We start from the raw sequence: 23,843 nt of genomic DNA, 5'->3' as shown, positions 1-23,843 counted from the left end.
GTCCTAGCAGTACTTGTGCTCAAGTATTAAACTACCACTATTAAAGCGTGTGGATCGGATTCCAAACGAAACCATCTACAACCTGACCAACACCACTCCACTGGTTGCCAGAGTCAAGATTCATCAACTCAAATTTCTCGGCCATATACTGCGTCTTGAAGATGGCGAGCCTGTGAAAGAATATGCGCTTTATATTCCACCACATGGGAAGAGGAAACCGGGACGGCCACAAGCACACTGTACTTACAGTATGTCCAGCACCTCCTGGGAGATACTGAAGGGATGCTGCAGCCAAACAAAATTGTTTCGCTTGCCCAAGATCGCATTAGTTGGAGAAAGCTTGTAGTCGCCTGCTCCGCAGCCGACTGATGATGATGATGATTAAGGCGAGTAGGAGGGGAGCGTGTCCTAGCAGTACTTGTGCTCAAGTATTAAACTACCACTATTAAGGTGAGTAGGAGGGGAGCGTGTCCTACCAGTACTTGTGCTCAAGTATTAAACTACCACTATTAAGGTGACTAGGAGGGGAGCGTGTCCTACCAGTACTTGTGCTCAAGTATTAAACTACCACTATTAAGGTGACTAGGAGGGGAGCATGTCCTACCAGTACTTGTGCTCAAGTATTAAACTACCACTATTAAGGTGAGTAGGAGGGGAGCGTGTCCTAGCAGTACTTGTGCTCAAGTATTAAACTACCACTATTAAGGTGAGTAGGAGGGGAGCGTGTCCTACCAGTACTTGTGCTCAAGTATTAAACTACCACTATTAAGGTGACTAGGAGGGGAGCATGTCCTACCAGTACTTGTGCTCAAGTATTAAACTACCACTATTAAGGTGACTAGGAGGGGAGCATGTCCTACCAGTACTTGTGCTCAAGTATTAAACTACCACTATTAAGGTGAGTAGGAGGGGAGCATGTCCTACCAGTACTTGTGCTCAAGTATTAAACTACCACTATTAAGGTGAGTAGGAGGGGCGTGTCCTAACAGTACTTGTGCTCAAGTATTAAACTACCACTATTAAGGTGAGTAGGAGGAGCGTGTCCTAGCAGTACTTGTGCTCAAGTATTAAACTGCCACTATTAAGGTGACTAGGAGGGGAGCGTGTCCTACCAGTACTTGTGCTCAAGTATTAAACTACCACTATTAAGGTGAGTAGGAGGGGAGCATGTCCTACCAGTACTTGTGCTCAAGTATTAAACTACCACTATTAAGGTGAGTAGGAGGGGAGCATGTCCTAGCAGTACTTGTGCTCAAGTATTAAACTACCACTATTACGGTGAGTAGGAGGGGAGCGTGTCCTAGCAGTACTTGTGCTCAAGTATTAAACTACCACTATTAAGGTGACTAGGAGGGGAGCGTGTCCTAGCAGTACTTGTGCTCAAGTATTAAACTACCACTATTAAGGTGAGTAGGAGGGGAGCGTGTCCTAGCAGTACTTGTGCTCAAGTATTAAACTACCACTATTAAGGTGAGTAGGAGGAGCGTGTCCTAGCAGTACTTGTGCTCAAGTATTAAACTACCACTATTAAGGTGAGTAGGAGGGGAGCATGTCCTAGCAGTACTTGTGCTCAAGTATTGAACTACCACTATTAAGGTGAGTAGGAGGAGCGTGTCCTAGCAGTACTTGTGCTCAAGTATTAAACTACCACTATTAAGGTGAGTAGGAGGGGAGCATGTCCTAGCAGTACTTGTGCTCAAGTATTAAACTACCACTATTAAGGTGAGTAGGAGGGGAGCGTGTCCTAGCAGTACTTGTGCTCAAGTATTAAACTACCACTATTAAGGTGAGTAGGAGGGGAGCGTGTCCTAGCAGTACTTGTGCTCAAGTATTAAACTACCACTATTAAGGTGAGTAGGAGGGGAGCGTGTCCTAGCAGTACTTGTGCTCAAGTATTAAACTACCACTATTAAGGTGAGTAGGAGGGGAGCGTGTCCTAGCAGTACTTGTGCTCAAGTATTAAACTACCACTATTAAGGTGAGTAGGAGGGGAGCGTGTCCTAGCAGTACTTGTGCTCAAGTATTAAACTACCACTATTAAGGTGAGTAGGAGGGGAGTGTGTCCTAGCAGTACTTGTGCTCAAGTATTGAACTACCACTATTAAGGTGAGTAGGAGGAGCGTGTCCTAGCAGTACTTGTGCTCAAGTATTAAACTACCACTATTAAGGTGAGTAGGAGGAGCGTGTCCTAGCAGTACTTGTGCTCAAGTATTAAACTACCACTATTAAGGTGAGTAGGAGGAGCGTGTCCTAGCAGTACTTGTGCTCAAGTATTAAACTACCACTATTAAGGTGAGTAGGAGGAGTGTGTCCTAGCAGTACTTGTGCTCAAGTATTGAACTACCACTATTAAGGTGAGTAGGAGGGGAGCGTGTCCTAGCAGTACTTGTGCTCAAGTATTAAGACAAATAAAGATGACACTCAAGAGGAAAGGTATACATTGTATGGATTTTACATGTATAAATGTGATCCCAAGGCTTTTTATGAGGGGCGTTCTCTGCCCGATGTCCATTTTAGTTTTGGTATATTTTTGGCCTTAACTCAAGAACCACAAGATTATTGGCATCCAAGACTATAATTTCCTATACAATCAATGTATTAATATTAAGAAGTATTCTGCTGTTTTTTAGTTAAATGACTAAAACTGGAAAAAAAATATAGCCCTGCCATCCGACCCACCTTAACAGATTAACAGCATGCAAAAGAGAAATCACTACTTAGAGATCTCCTGTTAGTAATACACATGTATGTAAACTACAGCTCTAAATTAGCATGCAAAGACATCGCCACCAAAGTCTTCTGTTAATAACAAGATTACTGACCTTCGGATGTACTCCACATGTTGTCGCTCTTCTATTTTTCCTGGTTGTAGGCGTCGGTCTATCCTCTCCATCAGATGCTACTTGAGCATCAGGTGTGAACGTTATATGTAGCCTTGGATGTGTCGGTGGGGACTGGTCTGGCGATGAGGTCCCACTATTATCTGCTAACAAGCTTAACCTAGGAGAGGGAGTTGGTTTGGCAATGGATCCTTTGTCGGGAGATGGACTGACTGTAATAGGTGGCGGTCTTTGTGGGGGTGGTTTCTGGGGACTATCACCTTGCATTGTCGGTGGCGGCGGTGGTGCTCTCCTCGTTTTTGTTTTCCTTCTTCTCGGAGGAGCCACAGCGCCGTCTTTTGATGGTGATGGTGTACCAACGTCTTTTGATGGTGATGGGGTACCTGTCTCACCAGGGGGAGGTGGACGCCTAGGAGCGGGTCTCTTCTTTTTGCTGTTACCGTGTTTTATAGTGTCCCTACTGACATGCATTTCTTGGAGAATTTGTTGGCGAGTTTTCACTTGATACATGGAAGACTGGTCTTGTGTGGCACGAGGTGGCGGTGGCCGGTCTGGTTTCTTACCAGATTTTGGTGATTTTGGATTTAAGAGGGAACCAGTGAATGGATTATAAGCACCATTTGGAGTTGTCGGAGTATCGTCCTCGTCGTCATCACCGAACGGGTTCAGACTATTATCATAGTCCTCATCTTGATCAGAACCAGATTCATCAAAAGGATTATATTCCTTCTTATAATCATCCGGTTGCTGAGCAACACCCTCCTCCTCTTCATCGGCAAATGGGTTCAATTCATTATCGTAGATATCGTCGACGCTGCTAGCGCTCTTTGCATCATCTCCCAACTCTTGGGTCTGGACAGCGAGCCTGGCCACTTCAACATGGCCGGCACCTTTAACATCACTATCAGCCTTGCTGCCGGTATCACCAGAAGCGATGCTGTCATTGTCTTTTCTTTTGCTGTCCTCCACTGAAATGTCCAATTCGTTCTTCTGATTTTGAAATTCTTCTAACGTTATTTCTAACTTTACATCAGACTTAACTTCATTTGAAATTTTCTCACTTTCATCCTCGTCGTCATCATCCCCAAATGGGTTCAGACTGTCGTCGTCATCATCCACCGCATTGGGTTTTTCATTAACGATAAGTTCAGGTGAAGCCGCCTTCATTTCCGCTTCTTTCATTTCCGCCTCTTTATTGTCTAAACTAGCAGCCTCGTTCTTTTCAACAATTTCCAAGTCCTGCACATTCTCTTTCACGAGTTCACGTTCCCATTTTTCATCTTTTTTCTCTTCAACAGGAGACACTTTTTTATTTTCATGCTCTTCATGACCCACCTTATCAATGCTGTCATCTCCTTGTTTTGAAAGTGCAGCGAAGACGCCTTTTCTGCATCTGATTTCTCAGCGTGCATATTCTCATCCTTGTGTCCAGCTGGAGTCTTCATAACTGCATCATCTTTCTTTGACACCGTGAATCACTTTTCTTAAGTAGAGAATCTTCACTGGTTGTCAACCCTTCTTTACTTGTTGTTGATGTTGAATCACTGGTAACCGATTTCAGAGACAGACTATCTCCTGTCGTATCTTGAGTTTGGTTCAGTTCTTCCACACTGGTTTCTTCTGGAGTTGCTCCACTTGCAAATTGTGACCTAGCAGATGCTACACCTGCTGCAGCTAGTAGATGAGGATGTAATGGAATACCAGCAGCAGAGGGAGGCTTTGCAGTAGATGGAACAGGTGGTGGTTTTGAAACTGGTCTTGCAGGTGGTGGATGAGCTGTGGTTGCTTTTATTGGACTATGTGGAGTTGCTGAGGCTGGGTGTAAAGGAGGCTGCGGTGGTTGAACAGTTGGCTTAGTCGCCAGACTAGCCGATCTTTGCACACGCCAGATGGCATTGTCATCGTCATCGTCGTCGGCCCCGGCTAGTCGACTGCCAGCACGATTGCCAGCGCGATTCTTCATATTTGACCTGAGTTTAAACATGTCGTTCCCATGATGGAGACATTCAAACTTCTTTGGATCTTTAGTGTTCTTATATGATCCAGGCCTCAAAGTGGTGAAGCATTTGTCACATTTGAAGCAGGCTCGGTGGAACAGTTTGCCATCTACAACTTGCCGCTCTATCATGTAGACATGTTTGCCACACATTTTGCATTTATCACCCATGGTGGCTTTCTTACGTGGACTGGCGCCATCTTCTTTATCTTTGTCCCTGTCCTTGGATTTCTGTAAAAAAAGGAAAAATCAAAACAGAATTGAGATAATGGACTATTCTAGTTGAAATCCCGTACACCGGCTACACCCCCTATGGAAGACATGGCCTTAATCTTCCACACAGGGAGTGTAGATTTCAAATGGAGTCACCAATCAGGTAACCTCCATTTGAAAATCATACTCCCTATGTGAGAGATTAAGGTCATGTCTTCCATAGGGGTGTATGGATTTCAACTGGAACAGCTAAATAGAAGAATACCATATCACAAACGAGATTGAGACAATTAAAAGTGCATCAACCCACAAATGAGCAACAAAAAAAAAACATTGAGAAAGGGCACATAGATATGGACCAGACAGGCTGTCTTTGAACAGGAACATATCGAGAGTTCAGAACCAGAAAGCCTTAACTCACAATGTACTGCTCTCTCAAAATGAGCATAAAGTTGACAAAAATAACTTTCTGAGATATTCCATATTTGCAATCCTTGTTTTATAACATTTAAAATCATAACAAACACATTTGGATGGCTCCTGGCTTTAGTCTTCAAAAATCAATATCTCCTTTTGAATTTCTTTTGTTTTTTTATTGAATTCTGTCATGTTTAATGGACTGTATCTTCTATAGTGCCCTGGCAAAGTTATATTACTCATTTTGTAGGATCAGGTCATTTTGACATTCAGATCAGGTCATTCAGATCAGCTCTCAACCCTGGTTAACACAAATTATCTAATACAAGGTTTATTATTATATAAGTTTTGATATAAATCACATTCTACCCAGGGCTTTCAAACCCCTTTAGTCCAATTGGGCGACTTTTGAAGACTTTTCATACAACATTTGACCAACTATTTTGTCTACCCAGGGCTTTCAAACCCCCGATTTTAGTAGCCAAATTGGGCGACTTCTGAAGATTTTCCGCGCAACTTTTGACTAATTCTTGTCCCATATAGAAACCAATCAGGGAATATATCTCACACTTCCCACAATGCATTTCTTCCCTGTACTGGTTTGCTATTCAGTGCAACATGGGTTGATAGTGACAAGATACCTCAATTGCAAAGACCTGGATGAGTTAATTGAGGTATTTTTGTTCCTACCAACCAATGTTGCACTGAATAGCAAATTAGTACAAGGAAGAAATGCATTGTGGGAAGTGTAAGATATCTTCAATGGAAACCAATGGTTAAATGAAAATTTTGGTAACGTTTCAACATGACTGGCCATGGCAAAAATCAGTAGCTTCTTATCCCATAAAAACCTATAGATAAAGCAAAATTGGGTGGCTTTTCAGTTGATTTGTCCTCCAGTTCAGTCTATTTTGCTAATCACATGTCTACCTGTACAGCAGGGAAATTCACCAGTAACATGATTATTATCTTATATCATTTTCCTGTTGAAGTTGAGGCAGTCTGCTTGCGTGCATTGCAGGAAAACAATCAAATTTTAAGATTAGGCCACTATATACCATATTCTCTATTAAAGCTCCACTCTAATAATTGCCCCCATCACTTTTTTTCAACCAAACTGTTCCATTAAATGATGTCAAAATACCATACAGTACCCTTATTTTTGATTTCATGATAGTCGATGTGATGGTGGTCATGTTTATCTACAGTGTTACAGTATTGGTAGAAATTTGGTATTGTCGGTTGTTTGATGGCATGTAGAACTGTATTCATTTTTAAGTAAAGTTGAACATTGATGGCACTATTTATCTTAAATCTTGTTTGCATCTTTACAAGGGGTAGACACTTGTATAATGACATTAAAACATCAGAAAAATGAGTAACAAATAGCAAGAAATCATTTGTTTGTTTGTTTATTTTTTCAATTAATTCAAAAAATGAACCTTTTTAATTCAATCCATTTAAGACAAATCACCTGTTTGTTGACATTTTTATTAATATAAAAATTAACTTACTTGAATTCAATCCATTACTTCAACAGACAAATCACTTTCACAACTTTCTCATATTTTGTTGTCAGCTATACCATCTTGATAAAAATTTTCTGGGCCATTGGTTTCCCTACAGGACCTACTATATAAGCCTATCTATAGCCTCATAAGACAGACTCACAGGAAATCATATGTCAATACATCACCAATCACCTGAAACAGCCCTATTCCCTATTTACAGAAAATTGCAGAACTAGTTTTCCAAATAAAAGAGAACAAAATCATATTTATAGATTGGAGCAAACTTGGTGCATTGCTCAATGTTATTCCTTTATCATGCTAATTGGGAATGAAGCAAACATGGAGTTATATCAGTATTCAAACCAAGGGACAGAAATGTAAAAGTTTTTAAGATTGACATACCAGCAGGTTTAATTATTTGGTTTATAGAGGTTATCCATGTTCTATAAGCTGCATATCCTATCAATGACTGCTATACCTTGTTTAGGACATTCTAAAGAAGTACCTGCATGTGCAACCATGACTGTTTCAAAATAGCCCGCCAAAGTCATGCAGGTAACTCCGAGGTTGTGCATTGAATTAGTTTGAATGAGGAATACTATGGGAACCAGTGCCTTTTGTTAGAAGTCACACATGAGTGAAGTGGATAACCTCAATTTTATTTTCAAAAGGATTTTAGTGTACGTATTTTGTTTTGACCCCTGCGCACCCCTGAAATATAGTGCTTGCACTGATGAGGTTTAAGAACTAATAATAATAATAATAATAAGTAATCACTTTTTTCTGTTCATGCAAATTTATTACATATTTTTTCTACATGTATACCTGTGCATATATACAGCAGCATGCAGAAAACATACAATGTATGTTTTGGACTTTTTGACTTAACCTCTATGATTATGTTACCTACGTTTAAGTTGGCAACTTTGATAATAAGTTTAGTCTTAATTGAAATTTATTTGGAAATATTAACTCTGCATGTTTCTAGAATCAGCAGGAGACAATTAACAACTTAATTTTGAAACTTAAACATTTCAACTAACTAAATGCATGAACATTTTACATTAACAGCACTGCTACAAATAACGAAAGTCACAAATAGGAAGAAGCTAGGTCTATATGGGGAGTGCTTCAAAATACAGATACTGGAACAGAATTAACTGTATCAAAAGAACATATCTCTGCCAAGAAAAAGAAAAAGCTTCCACATACGAAAGAAGTTGTATAGATATTAGAATTGCCAAGTTGGATGATGTTTTAAACGAATAAGAAGTAAGCATATGATATTTGTTACGCTTCAAATGTTAGAAATCTGGAATGATTTCTATTATTTCAGGCCCATAGCCATCAGGCTTCCAAGTTATTAGCGGGTTCAACTCAAATCAGTATCCTTACAAGCGGACAATGGGAGTGGGTGGGGTGGGTTTGTTGATGTGGTTAATCACTCCATGCTACGCAGGGGAGGTTATTGGGGGACGTGCTCCATAAGTAGAGAAATTTTTGAAAAATATAGTGTAAATGGAGTGATTTGGTACATAGTTTTAAGGTGTAATTTGACATTCTGCCATCAATTCCACGCATATCAAGAACCTTACGGGTCTGTAAATACCCCTTCCCATTTTCGACTACATTATGATTATAGACAATGACTGCAAAAACATACCTCATATAATTATTTATTTGTGTTTGCTCTTTTCATATTGATTCTTTTCCTTTTTTCTTACAGATTTTCCCTTTTCTTCATCTTTATTTCTACTTTTCTTACCTTGTATTTCAGAGTTTGAAAATATTAGGGGGTTTGATCGCACCCTCAAAGCCCCCTGGCTACGGGCCTATATTTGTATAGGAATGGCTGACTGATACATATGTAAGTAGCCTGCATTGTAAAATGTAGTAGTGGTTGAAAAGTTTTCCAGATTCTGCTTTTAAAAACTTTCGTAAATAGTTTTTCTTTTTTTCGTTTGTTTCCCTTTTTAATTTTTTAAAGAATAATTGATACTCTACATTTTAGCATTGTAACATAAGAACATTATAAGGAGGGACATCCTGCATATATGAGATGGACCCTGAATCTCAATTTATTGAGACATATATCTAAACCACATTAACCATAGCAGCTTCCTGATTAGACAGACCGAAATTTGCAAGATTAAAGTAGTCATCAATTCACCCTTATCAACCCTTGGAATATATAGGGTCCACAACTTATAAGGTCCCCCCTAAATATTTGTATGAATAAGTCGAAAAATATTTGACGAAATGCAAAGGTGTAAAAATCTATGGGTAGCCCTATTTGCTTTACACATATGGACCAAATTATAGCCTCACACGTCGTTGTGTTCAGTCACAATGGTGACTTAATGTAAAAAAAGAAACCGCTTTAAACAGTGTTAAAAGTTGCATCTGAGTCCATAGGAATAACTCTTAAACAATACAGTAGGCCAAGTCTATTCATGTGTTTGTTAAAGAAAACCTGACTGCTATGGACAAGTCATTCAAATTGTCATTTGGTATTTTTGAAATGACAAATTTTGCAAAAACACAAGAAAACAGTAGTACTGACTAAGTTGAAGCCCCATTCAAATACATGTAGCTAATTTAGATATTGTCAGTATCTAAATTATAGATTTGTGTAAAATGTTTTATTTTGTCTTAAATACACGGCTTTAGCTGAACCACTCGCAGGCTATGTTAGCACATCTATGACAATGACAAAGGTACCAAAATCTGAATTTTGATGATTTTTACTATCGTCCGGATGAGCAAATCACTGAATGGGCCTTTAAGGGCTCAGTGGCCCACCTTTGCACAGCATTTTTGTTAGCCTTGATCCAAGTCTTCCTCCTTACTTTTTCTCTATTCATGCTCTTCTTAGGACCCATGGTCGAAGTATCATATACTGGACTCCTTCAGATTTTTAGTCAGGTCAGAATTTTTGTGTAGGACGACAAACAACATTGTTGGCAACATGAGCTAGGGAGGAAGTATACCTTGTGTGGGCATGGTGTGCATTTTGCTCAAACACTACCCCTGCAGTGCACAGTATGCCTGTATGATAAGACAGTCACTATTCAAATGTCAGATAGATTTTCACAAATTAAAGTTATGATGGTAAATAATTATTTTGAAAGAATAGATAACTTCAAAACTTTGGAAAAAAATAGAAATTTTTGGAAGATGTGGCAAAGCTTCCATGAATTTTACATGCACTAACTATGGACGCCAAAGGACTTGAAACAAGTCTACATTTTTGTGGGACCTGAGAGCACCTATCAAATTGCATTCTGATATGAGGAATGTTCTTCTGATATCAAATAATTTAGATTTTTTTTTTAAATTTGCGATATAACAAAATTTTTATATTTTATGGCAAATTATTAACTTTTTTTGACATTTAACAATTCTCTAAGTTCACTTTATAAATCTAATGATGTGTATTTAAAGTATATGTAGCTGGGAGGAAAAGCCGACCATCAATTTTGACTTTTTGTATTGTAGATATGCGTAACGTTTCGCAAAAGACTAAAATTTGTGTCTTTTCACATTTTCTATAATGTTATGACAGCAAATTTGTTGAAATCCCATTGTTTAAAACAAGGGGTTATCACTGAAACCTAATAATGTTTAAGCTCCTACTATTAAATATATATTAAAGCCCCCTTTTCAGGGAGGGGTCACCATTGGGGTCAATTAACTATATAAGTACTACTCATGCTTGTTAATCAACCCTCAAAACAGACTGGCGTCAATGAATTTGCCACCCTAAATGCAAATTTGCCACCCTAAATGGCGTAACTGTCAACATTTAATACAAATAATTTATTTTAGTACAATATTTTGTTAAGGAAAGGGTCATCACTCAACCCCTTTCTCCATCTTGCAATTATAATATTAGGTGCGTTGATATAATAAGAAATATGTTAAAGCCCCTAATTGTTAAAGACCCATATTGTTAAGAGGCGCCATCACTCAACATTTTGCTCCTCCTTGCATATATTATGTTCAGATGGCAAGTTTATATAGAAATATATTAAAGCCCCCATATTATTAAAGGAGGCGGTCAACATTCTACCCCTCCCATAATGAAACTTTGTTCCTATATTAAAAAATATGTTGAATCCAGTCTTCGAATTAATTTTTTAACCTTGGGGTGCACTTTTGCACCCCATTTTGAAAGTTGTGGTGCAATATCTTCCGATGCAGAGCAATCTCAGACAATCAACACCGATAACATCAGTACAATGTGATATCGCAATTTTGCACCACACTTTTAAAGTTTTAATTTTAAATTGCACTGCGATAGGGCTCATTTTGAACGCTGGTTGAATCCCCTATTCAGCAAAGCACCCATATTATTAAAGGAGGGGTTCATCACTCAACCCTTCCCCATTCTTGCAATTATAATGCTATAATTGCACACTGTTGATATATTGAGAAATAAAGCCCTACTTGTTACAGCCCCATATTATTAAAGGAGGGGTAATCACTCAACCCCTTTCCAATTCTTGCAATTATAATGTTATAATGGCAAAAAGCTCCTATTTGTTAAAACCCCCATTATTATTCCCCATTCTTGCAATTACAATGTTATAATGGCACACTGTTAATGTATTAAGAAATATGTTCAAGCCCCTGATATGTACTATTTAGTAAAGCCCTGATATTGCTTAAGGAGGGGACATCACTTGACCCTTTCTAATGGAAATCAAGTTCAAACCATTTTTGCATGTAATGCATCATGGGTAAAATCCCCAGAAATAGTGATCCTCCAGGAAAGGAAATCATACCAAATTGGTTAAGATGGTAAATTTTTGATATAATAACAAATGTGTTTAAGCCCCTACTTGTTAACGGAAGGGTTGTCACTTTCTCCCGATGATGGCAACTGTTTGATAAATTAATCAACTTGATTAATTCCCCATATTGTTGACAGATGGATCGTCACATGACCTGTCCCCATAATACACACAATACAGAAAGAAAGTCCGCACTTATGTAACCATCCTACATCAAAACCTGATCGTGTTATTGATAAGGTCATGTGCAGAATTTTGTTAGATCCAATTTGATACCAAATTTGCTAATTAACAAAGATTGATACCAGTATATGAAATTTGGTGCATTTGTAATAGCTTAAAATTCCCCTCCCCTCCTTGTAAATCATTTCTTTCAAACTTTTACATTACATATAAATGTGTTCATGACTATGGTCTGTCTTGTCTCAAGTTGGGGTTGAGAGTCTAACACCATTGGATTTTGCAGTGGTAGATGCCAATCATGCACACTAACCTAATCCTACAGGGCGTATACACATGCGTAGACAGGGGAATTTGTCCATACGCTAGCAATGCAACTGCGTAATCGCATCGATTCGAATCTGCCACTGTGAAATCGGACATGACGTTAGTCTAAACTTGAGATGAGACACACTATACAAGCTATAATTGTTACACGATTTTGCTCCTTTAGGCTTCTCTCTATAATTGATCATCATGTACAAATTACATCATGGTCACATCTTATAATTTAAGTTGATCAAGGAAGACCAACAGCCATAGGTATCTTACCCTTCCCAGAATCCTTTGCAACATACAGTACATCATCTTGTGTAATCATATTTCTTTGCAAAGGCTCCCTGAACAACAAGCCTTTGTTATGTTGAGAATAGACTGGCTATCAAGGGTTGTTAGTTTAAAGTCCCATAATGGGCTATTCCATTAAAATACACAAACCTCTCCTGAGGGAGTATGAATTTTGGACAGAATAGACAATTGGGTAACGTCCATTTGAAATACTCACCGAGTTATAGAAGATAGGTGTTAAGCCACAATACAGAGGGAGTATGGGTTTCAAAGTGATTAACGCTAACCTAACCAATACATTTGAAAAAGATACTCCCCCTGTGGAAGATATTTTCCCCCGGGTATTTTCCACAGGGGTAGTGTGGATTTCAACTGGAATAGCCCAATTTCATGATTAGGATGTGCCTTGTTCATTGAGGTACTTTTTGATTCTAAAGACCCATAGCCTGGAGAACAGGTTATTGGCGAGTTAAAAAATAGGCGAGTTAGAAAAAGGCGAGTTACCCCCTGCAGTGTTTTCCGGAAAGTCCACACGGCGAGTTGTGAATTTCCGGAAAGTCCATGCGGCGAGTTGTGAATTTCCGGAAAGTCCATGCGGCGAGTTGTGAATTTCCGGAAAGTCCACGCGGCGTGTTGTGAATTTCCGGAAAGTCCATGCGGCGAGTTGCAAATTTCCGGAAAGTCCACGCAGCGAGTTGCGAATTTCCGGAAAGTCCATGTGACGAGTTGTGAATTTCCGGAAAGTCCATGCGTCTTCATAGTGTTACTATAACTCGCCACTGGGACTTCATAGTGTTACCCATGGGAATATCTAAAAATAGACTGACTCTGTGGGGGGTAACTCGCCTTTTTAAAGGAAATCTGTACCATAAACTAATCAATGGCTAATATAGTTATATACCCCTAAATTAAACATACCAGACGGTCTATATGAATTTCGGAATATTCCTAACAAAGAAAAAGCACTTTTAATCCTTCATTACTGCGATTCATGGAAGCCGCCATGATAGCTGCTTGAATCATTTCTGCCACAAGCGGTAGTGTAACCTTTCACACAGACCCACGGCGGCGTAGTGTTGCAATGGCATTCGCGAACCCCACAGCTTAATTTTGGTTTTTAGTGCTGTTTTTACTTTTCGTTCTCAAAAGACATTGTTGATCATAAATATTACTTAAAATACATTTTTTATGTTCTTCTGTAGTTTTATGGGTAAAAATTGTCGCGTTTTCTTTTGAACGAATGTTGAATCTGAACTTTGGTAGTATTCGCTTCGTGACACCAAAGTTCACGAGGGACGAGGCTTGTGGCACGGATTTTGCTGGTTTCAAAATCGGGGTACCGTTACAGCGTAATAAAAAATACATCGGGTATCAATATGGCCATGGATTGCAAACTGACCGTTGATCGTCGTAAGGAATTAAGAATTTCTCCTTTATTTGGACGTATATAAGCTTGGGACTTTTACTGTTTGTCGTTTTTATTATTACTGCAACTATATAGCCATTGATTAGTTTATGGTACAGATTTCCTTTAACTCGCCTTTTCCTAACTCGGCCATATTGTAACTCGCCTAAAACATGCTCTCCATAGCCTGCAAGCAAAGAAAACAGATAGGCCTACTGAAAAAAAAGCAATGTGGAAAGTGGCTTCACTGACCAATAGCTACCTACCCGCATACTTCTCCTGATTGAGTTAAGCTTGCTGCTTCCTTTGGATTTCTCCTCTTTACCATCTTTAGCAGCTGTGGGTACAAACAAACAGAAAACAAACAAACATAAATTCATTTGGTTAAATATTCTCAGAGTTGGTGTGAGATATGACAAGTTACATAAAATGTGTCCGGTCCATTTTACTAAACTTGTAACTCAAGTAACCGTTTGTGAAGTTATGAATACATGAATTCTGTCGGTCGGACATCCGGGCTATCTCTAGTCTCGGGCCCAAACTGCATGTGGCTCACGGTTTGTTGTGAACAACAGAAACCGGCTGTGAAGGAGGCTACATAGCGATGTTGCTGGAGTGACATTCAATTTCGGAAAAAACGACACTCGACCATGGAATTTAATTTTAAGTTTGTCAGTATATAAACGGTAAATCAAGTAAGTTTCTTTCACTCTGAAGACTTAGAAACGGTTGTTTGATTCCACTGACTATTTTGCGATCGAAATTTACATTACACCAATGACAGAAATCATCAACAAAAATCGAATCAGGGACTTGTTTTCACTTGAACATCATCAACCGGAAGTGACGTGACACGGACCGACAGAATACCCAATACTAGATGTAACTTTATTATGAAGGGTCCATGTGGTAAATCCCTATTACTTACGAAGGGTACTGGCCGTAAGTAAGTTAAGTGAAGTTACCAATGATTTTGAAATTTACGAAGCTTCGTAAAGTTTAGTGAAATGGACCCCAGGAGGAAGGAAACATTTCCGAATGGCATGCTAAAATTGCTATACCTCTCAGTTTATCAATAAATCCATGCCCTCTCTCCCATCTGGCAAAATATTCTTGCCCCCCCAGCTTTGCAAGTACTAACTTTTGGTGGTCATACAAAAATAAGTATTTTCCAAACCTAAAATGGTCTACATTGTAGATACCTCCTGCAAGAATATTGAGCAGATAATTGGTCCACATTTGATTGTTTCCATATCTTTGCTTGTGTCCTTTTCCTTCTGACCTACCAAAAATTGCTTGTTCCTCCTTTAGGCTTGCCAAAAATATTGTCTCCCACATTTTACTATCTCCTGGGGCACATAATGATTGCACCACCCCTTAGCTGTCTTCTGCTACTGTCTTAAAACACTCAGCAAAACTGCCCTTCAAACTGGACTTCATCACACATCACATTAAAGTACATACAATATCGCTCAGTATGGCCAGGAATATGTCCCATACCGCTGCCCCCGGCTGCTGACCAATGAAATACCTGACAAAATCTATTGGGCAATTAAGGGTGTTGGCAATCACTTTGTTGCTGCTATTTAACAATTTAAATAATTTTAAATACTTAAAAGTAATTACTGAGTTATCTGGAACAATGAGGTTGTATCACTACAAAGTGAAGACCATGACAAGATGACACTACAGTGACATTTAACTTAAGGACAGGGGAAAAGGATGACTGGTCACAACTTAGTTAGGATATGTTGATTATATATTTCAAATGCCTAGGCCAGGGATGAGAGTTCTTGGACTGGTCAAGATGCAATGTCCCCAGGTGCCATCAGTCTAAAAAATCGTTTGGATATTTTATTTTCATTTTTATGTAAAAACAAACAAGTTTGATGGACTTGCAGTTCCTGTAAACTTCCAATAGAAATTGATAACTTCCTTTCTTGAGATGATATTTTGGCGATGGTCCGCTATCCCTAATGACCGCTATCCCTAATGACTGCTATCCCTGAGGTTCGCTATCACTAACATGTAAATCCAATGGGGATAAAATTTCTAATACAGAAAAAGGTTCGCTATAGCTAACAAACGGTTCGCTACTTGTAAGGTTCGATATCACTAATTAGGAATAAGGTTCGCTAGTTCCAAGGTTCGATATCACTAATTTTAAATAAGGGTCGTTATCTCTTATTTTAATTAAGGTTCGCTATCTCTAATTTTAAATAAGGTTCGCTATCTCTAATTTTAAATAAGGTTCACTATCTCTAATTTTAGAAATAGCAAACCTTATTTGAAATTTGAGACAGTGAACCTTATTTGAAATTAGATATATAGCGAACTTTATTTGAAATTAGAGATAGCGAACTTTATTTGAAATTGAATGATATCGAACCTTAAGTAAAGAACCTTATTTGTAATTAGTGATATCAAACCTTAAGAACATAGAACCTTTTCTGTAATTAGTGATAGCAAACCTTAGAGATGGCGAACCTATGTCCTTTGTAAATGTTACTGATTTTTTCTGACAAGCGACACATTTTGCCCCAACCATATGACACAAATGTAAACCAACCAAAATATTAAATCATCTTCTCATATAATGTTTAGAACTTTGAAAATCACAATTAAATAACTTTTTCAACTTTAAAAAACTTCTTACATTTTGAGATATTCCTACAATAACAAACAATATTGCTCGACAAATGTGAAGGTCACTCACATAAACACAAAACGTGTTACCTATCCCACATGGCAGGATCTTCCTGATTAGTGGAGTGCTTAAAGTCAATAAGGTCCGAGGATGGTCGATCGGCCATAATATGATCAGAAAGTTAGCTGTGTGATTGCCCATGGCTACTTGTTAATTTTCTTTCCGCACAAATGAAATTGAGAAAGTCATATATTCATTGTAGCATAGATCCTTGATTTATTTCTCTTTAGGATATGTGACATCATCAAGGGTAATGAGTTGAATGTCGCTAATATTGTTTTTGAGATATTGGCAAAACCAGTGTTCAAATTCTTTTCTTTTATATCGTTTTCAGCCATTGATAAATTGCTCATAACTCGGTAACCAGATGTCCAATTTTGATGGAATTTGCATCAAAATGTAGCATTTGTAAATTGCTAGAAAATGATTTTAAAAATTTCCAATTGAAAACTGCCGACATGCTACTCATTCCCCTTGATCATGTCATATATGTGACTACTATGTGAATTATTATTCAGGCAGATCAGTCCATTTTGAGTTTTGACCAAAACAAAAGAGGACATTACTAATAGCTATAGCTAATAGCTATAGGGTTGAATGACTCAAGTCCCAATAGAGGTGGTTACATGTATAACTTGCAATGGTAGTGTAGCCAGGACTTTTTTGGGAGGGCGGGGGTAAAGGGGGAGCAAGGCAAATTTGAAGGGGCAAACTTTGATGAATGTTGACATTATAATGTCCTCAAAAAGCATAAATGATACTTCCCCAGGGAAATTAACTTACTTAAAGGTGCTGGGACAGATTGACCACCTGGCCACTAGGTTACCTCTTAAAAGTTCTTGGACAGATTAATCACCGGGCCACTAGGTTACCTCTTAAAGGTGCTTGGACAGATTGACCACCTGGCCACTAGGTTACCTCTTAAAAGTTCTTGGGCAGATTAACCACCGGGCCACTAGGTTACCTCTTAAAGGTGCTTGGACAGATTGACCATAGGGCCCCTACAGTTTGATCAGCTCGTAATCGGCGGGCCTTATAATATCGCGGATTAATATCAATACATTTTATTTTCAGAATTGTCTTGTGACATCTCACCAGAAACATCACAAGTTATTAATTGAAGTCCTATATACTTTGTCTACTTTTTTAGCACACAAAATTCCCGCCGATAACGAGCTGACCAAAGTATAGGTCACCTCTTAAAGGTGCTTGGACAGATTGACCACATGGCCACTAGGTTACCTCTTAAAGGTTCTTGGACAGATTGACCACCTGGCCACTAGGTTACCTCTTAAAGGTTCTTGGACAGATTGACCACCTGACCACTAGGTTACATCCAGTGTTTATTCAGATTTTAAACTCCAAACAGTCATCATACAGGGTGAGTCAAAAAAAGTGCAATAGAGAAAAGAATCCATTTTTATTTAAGAACCGATTTGAACCTTTTAGGTTTTAAAACGTTTTATAAATGATTTATCCATTAGTGACCTTGTGTGAAAAAACCGAGGAAATAGCATTTACCGTTTTGTTTTTATGACACATTTTATAGCGATACCCAATTTTAATGTTTGTCCAAGAAACATCTCAAAATTTAAATATCAGCCCACTTTGAGTAAGGTAGATTTGGAACAACTGCTATTTTCTTAACCTCATTTTGGCATTGAAATAAAATGGAGCACCTAAATTGTTATTGTCCTTGGTCTTGTTTAGGGAAAAGAAACATTATTTGTTGTTATTTTCATTTTACCTTTACTTTAAAGATGTTTATTCTCCATCAAAAAAATACACATTTGTAGGCGAATTTTTTCAAATGTCGAAATGAAATGCGCGCAAATTGAAGTGGAGTGAATTATAAAATATCCAGGATTAAAAAAACTGCAGTTGGAGTCGAGTGAAGTATGAAGGACTTAAAGAAATGTTAGAAAGTTTGTTTGAACAGAAAAAAAAATTAAAATAACGCAAAAATCAACCTTATTTAAGTTAAAGTCAGTTTCAGAGCTGGTGCCTTTATCGTGCACTGTGTGCTCTCATTCAAAATACATGGTACCTCGTGGACAAAATATGAAATTGGGTATCGTAGCAAAAGGACTCGTAAAAATTAAACGGTAGATGTGATTGACTTCATTTTTTCACAACAGATGACTATTGATTGTGGCATTTATAGAAACTTTCAATAATTGGAAAGTTCAACATGGTTCTTACATAAATATCGATTCTTTGCTCTATTGCACTTTTTTTGACTCACCCTGTAGTTGTGACTTCAAACTACATGTTTCCACTGTGTATTTCTTACCGGGCAATGCCGGCCAACAAATTAACAGTTTGATGGCCAACAACCACGCTTCCACTGACACTCTACCCATTAAACGATCGTGTGATCTGGTGTAGAGCGGTAGTACTGTATATTGTTTTCATGACCTTAGGTCGTCATGTGTTATGCACATTTCATTCATTCATTGTCACTGACTCGACCTTGCAAGATCGACTTCTGATATACCTGTTAACTGTCACACCGAACATGTTTCCACTGAGGAAAATACCCGGTGTTACACTCCATGATCTACGTCCAGAGGTGGATCACAGTTGCCGGGTGTCCACACCGCATCACTCCAAACCGATCTGTTTCATAACCTGGTAACACTCTAAACTACACCCCATTACCCGCCAACCTTTCCACAGTAGAAACACGCAGAAAATCAACTGTGCATGGAAAAGACTTAGAGACAGTAGGTGAAAGAAAATTGGTAAAGAGCCTTAATTCCTCCTTCAGTGGAGTGGAGTGAAATAGGCTGAAGAAGATAGAAGTCAATACTTGGTGCTGACTATAGTCGGCTACTAAAGAAGCAAAAGTTGTCAGTGCAATCCAAATTTACTATACCGGCCCAGTGTTAGTTGTCAAAACTCACTTCTTTTGCACAAGTTGTTTGTTAACTGTTTCTTCAGCTCACCATGACCAGCAGTATTTTTATGGGGTGGGGCAACATCCCAGCAGCTATTTTATCGCTCATGCTTATCATATCTAGTTAAATATATGTATCAACACTTGAAATAATGTACATTGAATATGCTCCATTTCATATATGATGTCAACTTTTCATATGGTCAAACTGAGAACTTCGAACCATGCTTCATGCATGCATAGAACCATGGGCAATAGAGGAGTCTCTTTTTGGAGTTGGTGACATAATTCATGTATTTCACAATCAATGAAGCATTGGCTATACATGTATGACAGAAAAAGAGCATGATTGGGTGCCTCCCTCCTTTCGGGTGTGTGACCAGCCAGGTCATCATTTTCATAGGAGCCAGTCACTTCAACACTTGGAATAATGTACATTGAATATGCTCCATTTCATATATTATGTCAACTTTTTATATGGTCAAATTAAGAACTTCGAGCCATGCTTAATGCATGCATAGAACCATGGGCAATAGAGTAGTCTCTTTTACAATTAATGAAGCATAGGCTATGTTAGAAAAGAGCTTGATTGGGTGGCCCCCTCCTTTTGGGTGTGTGACCAGCCAGGTCATTTCATAGGGGCCAGTCACTGGCAATGTGTCCCAGTTAGTTAGGGAATCTAAATGCAAATAGGGTTGCTTTTCTTTCCATCCTGATTTCCCCCAGAAAAGATATCTTACCCTTCCCAGAATCCTTTGCAACATGATACATCACTCACTTCATCAAATGACACTCCCAATACTTGGCCCAGGTTCCCTTTATTTTCATTTTGAGAATAGACTTACTAAAAATGGGTCGATAGGCAAGAATTAAACATATTTTGCAAGATCTGGATGTGCTCTGTTCACTGAGGTACATTTCATCACTTCCATCGACCCATGTTGCAATAGATAGCAAATCAGTACAGGAAATTGAAATAGGAGAAATGCATTATGGGAAACAAAAGATTTCTTCTTTGGATTTCACCTTGTTGCTTGCTGTTTGTATCTCTCAGCTGGATGGTAATTCAATAGTCGGGTTCGTACTTTGAGTAAACAATTGTATAGGAAAGCAAAATTGCATGTTTCTTTTTTAACTTTTCTTTTGCCCACCCCTTGGTGCTATTAGAGAGGAAATAGAATCAATATTGCCCTTGTTTTTCTCAGAGGTAAGGCCTCGACTGTCAATTTCAATACAATTAGTCATTGTGGAAAGGTGAGTTACTCTTTTTAGTGACAGTCGAATCATTCCTCACTCCAAATTCTGACACTTTTTGGTTTTAATAGCCAATTCCAATGATGTTCCCTAATTAATCAAATTAATTAGCATGTAGCTAAGGAAATGCATTAGATATATTAAATCAATGATTTAGCAATTTGGCAACACTTCATGTTGTTAAGTCAGAGTTGCTTTTCCGCTGCATGATGTAACAATCTATTTGACTTCAGGCAATTATTTTGATAATATCGGTCATTGGATTCAGTATTCGAGTTATTTTGGATGCATCCAAACAGTTTCAGGAAATCACTGCAAGAAGAAATCATTAAATCCTCCCTGATATCTTTGCAAAAAAATCTTGCTTGATTGTGTGTGTTTGTGTGTAGGAGTTCTTACAAGAGGTACATTGTGGGCGTTTTTCAAATTCATCTGCAAATGGCATTTTAGGGCCTCAAGTGGGAGTAGGGGTAGGTATTAAATATACCCCAAAGTGACACACTGTATATGCCACCATCATCCACTACAGTCTGTCCACTTAGAAGTACAAACCAAATCTGTGGCATCGGGGGTCGATGCTTTGCGTCACACGCGAGCGCGACGCGACACGTAAAGGGCGCGGTGCACAAATCGCGCAGCAGTTGGCACGCCAAAGAAGCATTGCACTCAATAATTATTCTCATACCTCCAGTTTCCGAGGTCTATTTACTTTGTACTTCTATGTGGACAGACTATAAGGGAGTATCATCGTACCCCCACAAAGTACCTACATGTTCATACCTATTTATACCCCGCAATGTCATTTGTACCAACAAACATACAATATACTCAGAACACTGTGGGAGCACCCCCATTACGTACCTTTTGGTAAGTAGGTGTGTGTGTGTGTGGGGGGGGGTGGAATGAGTGGGTCATCATCATCATTAAATGCCCATCATGGTCGAAGAAGTAGCACAGTTGTCAAGGTTGAGATATGCCTCTTTCTCCATCCTCTCAAGTTACTTTTACTTCCGCTTGCATTCCACTGTTTTCTCCGCATCTTTGATCTTCTTCCGCCAAGTGACCCGATCACTAGCTTTCGTCTCCCATGTCTTAACATCCAAGTCAGCTTTCATCAGACGATGCTTCCCAACATCTCTATACTAAAGTTTCTGCCATCCATGCTTTCTCTTTCCTTCTGTGAGCTTATCGTATATCACAGATAACTTTCGGTAATCTGTCATCAGGCATCCTCACGACGTGCCCAGGGACAGATTTAAGTGGTGGCACGGTGGCCCCGCGCCAGTGGATTTTGCGTTGGGCCAGTAAACTTCCAACAATGCTGATCCGACGGACCACTAGATATTTGAGCCATAACTCATTATAACTCATATGAGACATATGATGGACATATTTTGACACAGTTTCTGCCCTTGCATTGCATGCAAGTTGGAAATAATTTTAGTTTATACGGCTGCTTTTTACAGCAATGGTAGACCTACATACTATTTCCAAGCTCTTTTTGTGCTCTATATGATACTTCGTATTGCATGCGTGAGCCACACATATTAATGATGATGATGATAATGATACCGCATAGTTGCATACCTGAATCTTTGTGAACCTTTGTAACTAGATTTCGCACTTTTTGCAGAAGAACACATCTGACATTGAAAGTGTTGGGCCAGTAAATTTATTGCAGGGCCAGTCGACTTGCCATTTCACTGGCCCGGAGGGCCAGTAGAAAACCGAAACCTAAGTCTATCCCTGGACATGACCAACCCAATGCAGTTGGGTGTGTGTAATTGATATAATTTGTGCTCACATGTGTTTGTAAAAGAGAAATCTTATTAAGTTGACCTACACACAGCCATACATACTTGGCATATTGATGCACTTTCTGACGAACCTTGTTATTGCCAAGGGTTTTCTCAGAAAGTCAGAGATAGTAACTCTCACCGGACTTGGCTATTTACTAAAGATCCTTGGAAGTTTCAACATCAAGATTGGCAAACATCTTATCTAGGCTACCTGGATCTTTTACCTACTTATGTCAACTATGATGTCATTATTATGGGTTACAGACAAGTTTAAGTTCTAACTCAAGACCTGCCTATAGCTCCAGTGGCGGTGCCAGGAAATTTTTCGGGGGGCATTAGGGGAGCAAAGTGAATTTCAGGGGGGGCAAAATCAACAAAGTTTGCTCAAAATTACCGCAAAAAGTGGAATTTTTCGTAATTTTTGGGTTTTTCTGGGGGAGCTATGCTATGAGTTGAGCTGACTGGATCTTGAGTCTCATGCATGCTACAAGAGCTTACAAGATAGTGGCTCATGTCCTGCATTTACTGAATAGCTTCACATTTCCTGTAGGTTTTGTGGCTGCTCATCAGCTTTTGTAATATGCAATTCATTATGAATGGTTGGGAAGGAGGGGTCCGAACTGGGGGGGGGGGGGCACTTAACACAAATGACCATATGGGTACTATATAGTATGTAAGACCCCCTTTTTGCATTTCGCAGTTTTGAAAGACCCGTAAATTTGACCCCAAAAGAGCTCTGAAAGACCATTGATTTTGATCATTTCAGCTCTACAAGACCACTAAATTGCTCATTCCTCACATTTCTGTTTTTTCAGGCGATTTTCAACCAGGAAGCCAAGAAACACCCTTGATTTTGACTGTTCACAGCTCCAAAAGTCCCCCTTTTACTTGTTCACAGCTCGCACTGACCCCCTTAAACTGGTACGCTACGCCGTCAGCTCCCAAGGAGCCACCACCTCTAAATTCTGGGGGAGTATACCCACATCAAATTTATGATGTGCCCCCACCCAGGGTTCAAAGTGAACGTGTGTACACATTACACCATGTTTAACCTCTTGGTCAAGTTAAATGAAATACACATAATGATACCCCCTCCATTTATCCAGTTCCTTCTTGTCTTGGGCTGTATATGAGACCCGCTCTAACAAAACCAGGAACAAGTCACATTTTTGACAATTCATGATTTGAATAAAACTGTTAGCATTAGACAATAAGCTTAA

General features: G+C 39.0%; 1 protein-coding gene across 1 annotated transcript in view; it reads right to left on the bottom strand.

Annotated features, from left to right (window-relative positions):
* LOC140150002 (uncharacterized) overlaps positions 1-23,843 on the bottom strand; it is a 105,799-nt gene that overhangs the window by 28,394 nt on the left and 53,562 nt on the right. Inside the window, exons 5-7 of the mRNA XM_072172004.1 lie at positions 14,231-14,301; positions 4,310-5,067; positions 2,823-4,227 (exon numbers count right to left, since the gene is read on the bottom strand). Of these exons, the coding sequence (XP_072028105.1) occupies positions 2,823-4,227; positions 4,310-5,067; positions 14,231-14,301 (2,234 nt within the window). The remainder of the gene's footprint in view (positions 1-2,822; positions 4,228-4,309; positions 5,068-14,230; positions 14,302-23,843) is intronic.

Source organism: Amphiura filiformis, chromosome 4 (assembly GCF_039555335.1).
Source record: "Amphiura filiformis chromosome 4, Afil_fr2py, whole genome shotgun sequence".
Lineage (NCBI taxonomy): Eukaryota > Metazoa > Echinodermata > Ophiuroidea > Amphilepidida > Amphiuridae > Amphiura > Amphiura filiformis.
This window is presented reverse-complemented; position numbering and strand designations above follow the sequence as displayed.